Below are 8,632 nucleotides of genomic sequence, written 5' to 3'. Positions count from 1 at the left end.
AGCAACGAATCGTTGTTTTGCTTGTCGCGAGATGGCTTTAAAACAGGCTGTGTTTGCTTCCGCGCCCGCTTAGACGCGCTGCCAGCAGCCGCCCGAGCGCGCAGGCCATGCGCTACCGTGTTCCCTTCCATAAAAATTGACACTGTACATAAGCATTTTCTTACTAGACATCGTACAAATTTTCGATTTTTCTGTTTCAAGAATAAAAAATTTCTATACATTAGATTCGTCATGCAACAGATGTTTCTCTCAAAAATTTAGATTACATTAAATAAAGAGATACGGCTATTCAAATGCCCTCTGGGCCGTGTGTTTCGATAGCAACGAATTATTTAAAAAGCAAGCAAGCAAACAAACAAACATACGAAAATAAATATATTTCACTGCTAATAGAGCCCGAATTGTTCATTTTACTTCTGGTTACGTTCCAATCTCTTTATAAGTCACCAAAATGTACGAAAACGCATTTTTACATATATGAAATACCATAGTGTTTATTGATATGTTAAAATTCATTGCAATGACTGCAGATGAAAACAGAAAAAGATCATGAGCCGCCGTTGCAGTTATATTTGTCAACTGCGTCTCGAAGCATGTAAATAATTTCGTGGTCGCGACATTAGGCCCCTCTTTGGTGTGTGCACGTTTTCATTTTGTCATAGCACAGGTAATATAAAGTCACAAAAGGCCTAATCGTGCGCAGGTGACCACCTCTCCGTCTGTCCTCAGTTCTCGATCAGCGAATAGATGAATTGGGCCAAATGTAATACTCCGCAGGCTATCGCGACGATCTGCGAAAACAAAAAAGCAAGCGATTAGTTTAAAGTGCGACATTTCGAGCGTGCCGTGTGAAACGGAAACCAACAGTTCCCGAATGCAGAGCGACCATCTATCTATACGAACACTCCATATTTCGGCGCACCTATGGTATTTCTTTATCTTTCTTACTTTCGCACTGCTGCCATCATTGCAGAACGTAATGATGCGGGGTAGGTTAACGAGTTCAGTGGCAAGAAGCTGAACCATAAGTTCGGAGAAAGCAAGTGCATTGAAATTGTAATTGGGGGTGGAGGGGAGGGGATACTTACATTCCAGACCTGTGATGTAAGGCACGCTGTGCTAGGAACAATGAATTATTTTGAACCCATTTGCTATGTGCGTTTATATCTAAGTGCCCATGTTTTCTTTTCCTACTTTTTTTAAGCATTTTGCCGTTATCGAAATGTATCGCTTCGGCCTCGAGCTGAACCCGTTGTGATCCGCTTAGTAGTTCAGTGCGAAGGCAACGCCTTTTCTTTATGCAATAATAGTAATAATAAAGATGAAATAACAAGTGAGCATTCCCAAACCATACCCAACTACGCAACATTCACGCGATACCCCCACCCCTCTCCGATGAGTTTACTCGAGTTCCCGCCGTGGGAAGACGCGGGTGGGGTCTATTTATTCATTTAATACTTATTAATTATTTCTTTATTTATTTCTTTTTATTTATTCATTTATTTACAGATGTAGTGCGAACATGTAACCAGTCACTAATAAGTAAAATGCTGAAACTTCAGCTCCTCTTTTAATCTGTCAAAATACCGTTCGCGTGAAGTAACTATTATTCTCGCCATTAACATGTTCTCTCATGAGAAAGCCTGCACAAGTGACCCATGAATTCTCAACATTTCGGTAACTTACCCCATCGATTATGGATGCGTTTCCAACGGTCGCGACTCCCCCTGAAATGTAACATACCGCTGCCCCCAGATGGAAAAGGGTGTACTGGAAAGAAATGAGTGCGTTTACGCTAGCACGCGAATAAAGAGCATTCACTGTTGAGTAATAGTAAAAAGCTGTATAGTATGGAACAACGAAGTGTAACAATTCAGGCACCATTTTTGCTCATTCATTACTCTATGACTTGTATGGTACACTAAAGAGACGAGATGAAATAGTACGCAAGCGTATTGAACATTTGCAGCGCAGTGGGAGAAAATTAGCTACGTTAGCGTTCCTACATCTATACCGTGTTTAGTTGCAATGAGAGAAGTTATTTATATAGTCATGGATGTTGCCAATGGTTCATCATAGGAACACGAATTTTTTTAGACGTCTTTTGTCTGACTGGGACCGGCATCCAAGACATGAAAATGAAGGCGGCGCGCGGCTCCTTCGAAAGTGCGCATCTTCACTTCTTAAAAGTGCGCATCTTCAAAAAGATGCGCACTTCGAAAGTGCGCATCTTCACTTCTGGTAGGCGTTAGAATTGGTGGTTTACTCATGTTGAGAAACATTTCTTTTCTTTTCGATTCTTTCTCTCTCTCTTCATTTACTGAAACAACCTAATGCGCCTCGGACTGCCGCCAAATTAAACCCACCATAGACTTATAGTAATGAAAGCTGGCAACTTGATTCTGCTCTTTTTTCCACTTTCATTGATCTACCGCGCAGAGGAAGCGAGGCACATCGCGTGTCTCCAGACTTTCGCATCCTGAGACCGTTCAAAGGCTCGGCACGGTAAGCGACATCGACGTCTCGTTTAGCAAAGAAGATGTGGTGTAACCTTGGCTTTCACACCACAAGCCTGGCTTGTACCTAAAGGTTCTGGCCCACTACGCACTTTCCTTCGTAGTTTTGTCCCGCCTTAGCGTCGTTACCTGCGGCCGTCGCCTCACAAAAATTCACGTCTTACATGTCGTCCACATGAAGCCACATCGAGCGCAACAGTTTACTAACTTTACCGGTGCGCATCGTCTGCAACGGAGAACTGATAATGAAGTGTGAAAGAGGAGACGGGAGTCATGTTGGATTCTGGGCCTATAGCCTTCCGCGATCGTCTGTCATCCCACTCAGCCAAAATTTTGGTGACCCTTATTCTTCGCCTTTAATAGTTGAACGCGATAGCAAAATCCGGCCCCCAGTGCACCCTTCAACCGCTAAGTGCATACTTATTCATATGTTTTATTACATACACACGCACGCACACTAACACGCGCACAGTAGATTGGACCAGCGCCGATATTACCGCCGAACGGGTTCGTTTTCATCGTGACACTTGTCGAACAAAAAAGTTAAAGGGGCCCTGAAACACTTCTTCAAATAACGATAAAATTAATTCACTAGAAAAGCTTATTACCTCCTGAATTCAACGCCGCTAAAATTTTAAGAATCCGTCCAGTTCGAGTGCAGTTAATGGAGGCGGAAATGTTGTAGGCCCGTGTACTCAGATTTGGATGCACGTTAAAGAACCCCAGGTGGTCAAAATTTCCGGAGCCCTCCACTACGGCGTCTCTCATAATCAAATGGTGGTTTTGAGACGTTAAACCCCACAAATCAATCAATCAATCAATCAATCAATCGAGTGCAGCTAGAAAGGTTTGTCGCATGCTGCGATTGCATTATCTCTTCTCTCGTCCCGACAAAAGTGCTGGAAGCTAAGCAGGGAGGGATGGCAGGGCAAACAAACTACCGCACCTCGTGACCCACTCTACCTTGCGCACTTTTTTTTTTCTTCGAATGCGCGGCTTTTCAGTGTGATGGCGCGCATACGCGTGGACAAGTAGCGCTCTGCAGCGGCCATCTCGGTAACTTGAATTTTCGGTCAGAGACGCGCAGACAATTTTTCGCTCCCAAACAATGGGGCCGATGATGGCGGCTGGATTTCTGCGATACGAGCTCTTTAACGCTATCCCGTTAAAATTATCAGCTCTTGCAGTAACAGTATCGGCCAGACTCCTTTGAACAAAGCGCTTCGAGGACACTTGACCTTCGCCTTCAAAAGCCGAACGTGGTAGCGTCACCGTTCGCATCTCAATCGCTTTCGAAGCTACCCTTCTGAATGAAACCCTCGCCGCGAGGACCCGAATGTTTGTGGACGTAACATTGACCACTTGAGAGTCTCCTACAATGCATACCTGCTGCGAATGCACTCTCGATGGGCCCCCTATGCCATTAATCGTTTAATTGCGAATCAGCAAAGGGTCAATTACGCATCCGTAAAGCGATACGCGCAGCTTCATAATTTATAAGCTGTTCTTATTAATAATGGAAGATCTTAATCATTCCAATCACTTAACTGCCGACAAAATCACGCTCTCTTATTTTTTTTTACAAACTAGTACATGGCATGATATCCTGCCGTTTGCTTCTGAGATGTGTATATTTTCGGATTCCACGTAAGTAAACCAAAGAGAATCGACCATTTCATGTGCCTGCCAACTTCTTTCAACAATCTATCTTTAAAAGAATACAGAGTCTATATAATGTTAACTTTCATAATCCTGATGTTTTTCACAGCCCACTGCCATTGTTTTTATCTCAGCTTTGCACTGTCTTACGATAGTTTTTCACAATCTGCAGATTCCTCCCTTTTCCATTTTTCATGAAGCTTTCCACATAGTCGAGCATATTCCCCGTTATTTTTCACTGCCATTCCACGATGCTCGTTTTGTTTTTTATTCTTCCCATTTCGAGGTGATCTCTTTTTGTCTGCACGTTTTCGCTCGTTTCATTCTGCAGATAGTATTTGATTGCTTATTCTTATTATTTCATGTTTGCGTGCACCTGCACTATGGCCTCATAGTTGCTCCAGGGCACGTAAGATAAATTATTATTATTATTATTATTATTATTATTATTATTATTATTATTATTATTATTATTATTATTATTATTATTATTATTATTATTATTATTATTATTATTATTATTATTATTATTATTATTATTATTATTATTATTATAGAAGTTGTACTTTACAAAACACCTTGCTTAACGCTTCATCATTTATTCTATATACAATCGAAGTGTTTAAATGAGCTCTAACCTTTTTATTTCACTGTCCTTAGGAGCCCTCGCACCACTTTGTCAGCATGGTCAGAAAAATACGCCGACCGGTAGTCGACGCTTCTGAGTAAGGTTGCTTAATACAACTGCATGTTGAGCTAGCTGGTGACGATGCATTGTGCTGGTAGCATGACAAACATGGACAGATCGAAAGCCACACAGCGCCTTCTCTGCGTGGTCCTCTTCTGTCTATCTTGGTCACGCTCCGACTTCGTTATTTCTGACAGCATGCGAGCCAATTATTATACAGCAGCACGAGGCCTAAACTTAAGTCTCAAAGTACGCTAGAAATCATGCTATATACCTAAATGATCAGGCCATACACACGAATTTCGCCCGTGTGCTCAGACCTGGGTGCACGTTAAAGAACCCCAGGTGGTCGAAATTTCCGGAGCCCTCCACTACGGCGTCTCTCATAATCATATAGTGGTTTTGGGACGTTAAACCCCACATATCAATCAATCAATCAATACACACGAATTTCGCGTCATTGGCTGATCTGAGCATCGTGAGCTCTATAGTTAGGTGACCACCACGGTAGGCCACCATGTGGCCACGCTCACGAATGCACTAAAAGTAAGCCCCGTTAGATAAAAAAAAACGCTCAAGGTCAAGACGCGCTTTTCACATGACTTCATTCCGCCATGACTCTCTTTTCTGCTCACCTTCCAGAGCACTCGAGGAAAGATAGAAAGCTATCACCGCTGTTACTTCGCTTCTACTTGACGGAATAAAAGTTTCTTTTCGGTATCAAGGTTGCGCCAAATTCTTACAATGTAATGAATAATCAACTAGCCCTAAAACAAGTTTTATTCATTTGAATATAGTAGTTGCGAAGAAGTCTATATGTATTGATAGATAAGGTCCCACACGCCCCTCACTGACACGATAACTTTAAAAACGTGGACATTTTCGCCATTGACGATCGGATCAGTAACAAATGCTTTTAACCTTAGAAATGGCAATCTATAACAGAAGGCAAAATATTGTAGTTGCTATAAGGTGTATGTTCACAGGTTTGGGTGCGATGCCATGAAATAGCTCACTCACGTAAAACAGTCTGGGGAGCATAAGGGCCGTCGGAACGCTCATTATCGATGACATGAGGAAGAAGAATCCATATGTCGCGAAGATGCTCACGCAGCTGCAGAGGAACTGCTCGCTCGGTGTGGTTGCGCCAAAGGTGCCGTACATCATCCAGAGAATGGCGCATAGCACCTGCATCGCACCGCGAAGCCCCGATGTCATCAAACACGGCTTCGCTTCTTATAGTTCCGCCCATTTACACGTGCTCATCGATTCTCATTTCAAGTAGACTGATTTCGCAATGCAGCAGACGCACGCAGCTACTTTTGTATTGCGGCTTTAAAACAACGCCGCTACCTTATCGATGTCCTTTGTACAGAGCATGATTTCTTTTCGCCTGCCGATCTGTGAACAACGTTGCACTGGAATAATATGCATGCATGCATCAGCAAACCTACAGTATTGAAAACATTGACGACAATGTAGAGAAATCGGGGCAAACGCGATTTTTTCTCAGTACATGAAGCACCTTCTTCAGCACCTAAAAAAAACAGAAGGAAGATACTAACTTTACCTATTTTGCGCTTGTTTTCACTGCCTCTGCGCACAACAACCTTAATTCTTGCAGTGTATTTTTTGATGTTTTTTACCTGCTTGATAAGCCACAATACTACATTTTTATATCATTACCAGGTCGTTCCGCCATCATTCTCCTAAATATTTACTTGAGTGCCTTACACATATTGCCGTGCCTTCTTTCTTCTTATGCACTGATGCTTTATAATTTCTGAATATTCGAAGATCACTCACTGCTCTCGTATCATTTCTGGTTTCTCCAGTTCTGGTTTACTGTTCCAGTAGTGCGCTGAATACTTCAAACTTAATGAAACACAAACTCTGCTAGTATTCGAGAAAGTATACAGTCACTCATGATAATGTCATGGTGGTGGTGGAAAATGCCACTTCAGTAGAGAGCAAATACAGCTGTTTCGTTTGTATACACAAATTCAGGATGCAAACGACCCGCCACGTGGTTGGTGTATCATCAATTGCTCAACGTGTTGGTTTTATGTCTGAATTTCATGCAACTGTTATATTTATAGGATTCCTTCAAGTTTAAGGGCGCACAACACACGTAAGGTTCTTGCGTTCGAAGGGAACAAGCGCAGATGCGAGTAGCCTAACGCGTCCGACATGCTCGAGTCGGCTACTGAGCGCAGCTGTTGTCAGCTGTGAATGAACGGTGTATACAGGGCGATGAATCATTCCGTGTGCTCTAGACTCTGTGGGAATACATTGTGCGCCAACTCACCACCTCCCGTACGTTGAGCCCGCCGTCAGTAGTCATCGTGTATTCGCGTACGTAGAACTGCACCATGGCCCTGACCTTCCTTGCCTTCTCTGATGTCTTGGCTGCCAACACGACTTGGCGGTCACCACTCAGCTTGGGTGGATCACACACTGCACACGTGCGCATATTACGTAATAATGAAATTAATACTGACACTTTGTAGTTCCAAGTTAAAAACACAATGCAACAAGTGATTGAACTTTCCGTAAGATTATCGTCGTGAATATTTTCAGCCTATTTATCTACCACTGGACGGACTAAGGCACCTGCCAATGCTCTCTGAATAGCCCGTTCCTCTGCGACGTGTTTTCACTTTACGCCACAGAACTCCCTTAATTTCGTCGCGTCATCTGACTCCTACCGTCATCAGCTACGTTCGCTGTCTCTCACTGTTCAATCTGTCAATCTGACTGACATTCGGTTGTGTGTCCTCCCCGTTAGGCGTACGGGCGAGGTCCATTTTATTTTCTTGTGGTCTGCTAAAGTATCATCTAGACTTCTTTGTTTTCAATCCATACTGCTCTCTTCCTGTCGTCTAAGAATGTGGCTATCATTTTGCACTCCATTGCACGTTGTGCCCCGCCGCGGTACTCTAGTGGCTAAGGCACTCGGCTGCTGACTCGCAGGTTGCGGGATTGAATCCCGGCTAAGACGGCTGCATTTTCAATGAAGGCGAAAACGCTGTAGACCCGTGTGTCCAGATTTTGGTGCACGTTAAAGAACCTTAAGTGGTCGATATTTCCAGAGCCTCCCAATATCGCGTCTTTATGGTGGTTTTCGGACGTTAACATATCAATCAATCTATCAATGAATCCATTGAACGTTGCGCAGTTATCAGCGGATTTCCCAATTTTTTATGTAATCGTCAAAGTTCCCGGTCCGTATGTTAGCACTGGACGTACAAAGGGACGGTGGGAAATAATTTTTTATTCTGGAATGTCTGGTGTAGGTTCTCTGGCCCATTGTTATTCCTAGCTGAATTTTCTTTTCGCGAGGAGGCTCCCCTATCAGCAATTGGCCTATAGGTATGTACAGAAACACCAGAGATTTGTGGCCGATCATGTACGGTTCCGCTTTTTCCACTATCTTGAGAATTGTTTACCTTTAACTTTCATTTAATCAGTACTTACTTCAGTACTTACCTCTTACTCAGTACTTTCTTACTTCAGTACTTTCTGGTTGGTCCTTGATCAGAATATGCAATTCGTCACCGACATTGCTCAACTGCATTGTGTCGTCTACAAACCATGGGTAGCTAAGGTATTCTTCATTAAACTTTGTCGCCTTCGCTTGCCAGTCGAGTTCGATGAACAATTCTTCTGAGCATGCAGTCAGCAATGAAATGATCACATCTATTACAGCGAAAGCTGTTAGGAGATAACAACTCGGGTCACGCGCACTTGCCGCCGCCACCGCTGTTAA

General features: G+C 43.2%; 1 protein-coding gene across 2 annotated transcripts; it reads right to left on the bottom strand.

Annotated features, from left to right (window-relative positions):
- Positions 1-402: 402 nt before the first annotated feature.
- On the bottom strand, positions 403-7,338 carry LOC119159856 (uncharacterized). Of its 2 annotated transcripts, XM_075888658.1 has the most exons (4): positions 7,172-7,338; positions 5,884-6,051; positions 1,687-1,770; positions 403-791 (listed from the first exon to the last, which is right to left on the bottom strand). In XM_075888658.1, the coding sequence occupies exons 1-4, from the start codon at positions 7,334-7,336 to the stop codon at positions 726-728; spliced, it is 483 nt and encodes a 160-aa protein (XP_075744773.1). In that variant the 5' UTR covers positions 7,337-7,338; the 3' UTR covers positions 403-725. The 2 variants fall into 2 exon arrangements, with proteins under 2 accessions (XP_075744773.1, XP_075744774.1); XM_075888659.1 differs by lacking the exon at positions 1,687-1,770 and having other exon boundaries at positions 407-791.
- Positions 7,339-8,632: the final 1,294 nt, after the last annotated feature.

This window comes from Rhipicephalus microplus, chromosome 3 (assembly GCF_043290135.1).
Source record: "Rhipicephalus microplus isolate Deutch F79 chromosome 3, USDA_Rmic, whole genome shotgun sequence".
NCBI lineage: Eukaryota > Metazoa > Arthropoda > Arachnida > Ixodida > Ixodidae > Rhipicephalus > Rhipicephalus microplus.
The sequence above is the reverse complement of the archived record's forward strand: the minus strand, read 5'-3'. Positions and strand labels throughout refer to the sequence as shown.

Excerpts from the sequence above, each read along its gene's own strand:
- LOC119159856 (XM_075888658.1), bottom strand. The coding sequence starts at position 7,336 with ATGCGCACGTGTGCAGTGTGTGATCCACCCAAGCTGAGTGGTGACCGC. Across the intron at positions 6,052-7,171 it reads GGCTCAACGTACGGGAGGTG|GTGCTATGCGCCATTCTCTG; the intron begins GTGAGTTGGCGC and ends GGTGCGATGCAG. Across the intron at positions 792-1,686 it reads ACGCATCCATAATCGATGGG|ATCGTCGCGATAGCCTGCGG; the intron begins GTAAGTTACCGA and ends TTGTTTTCGCAG.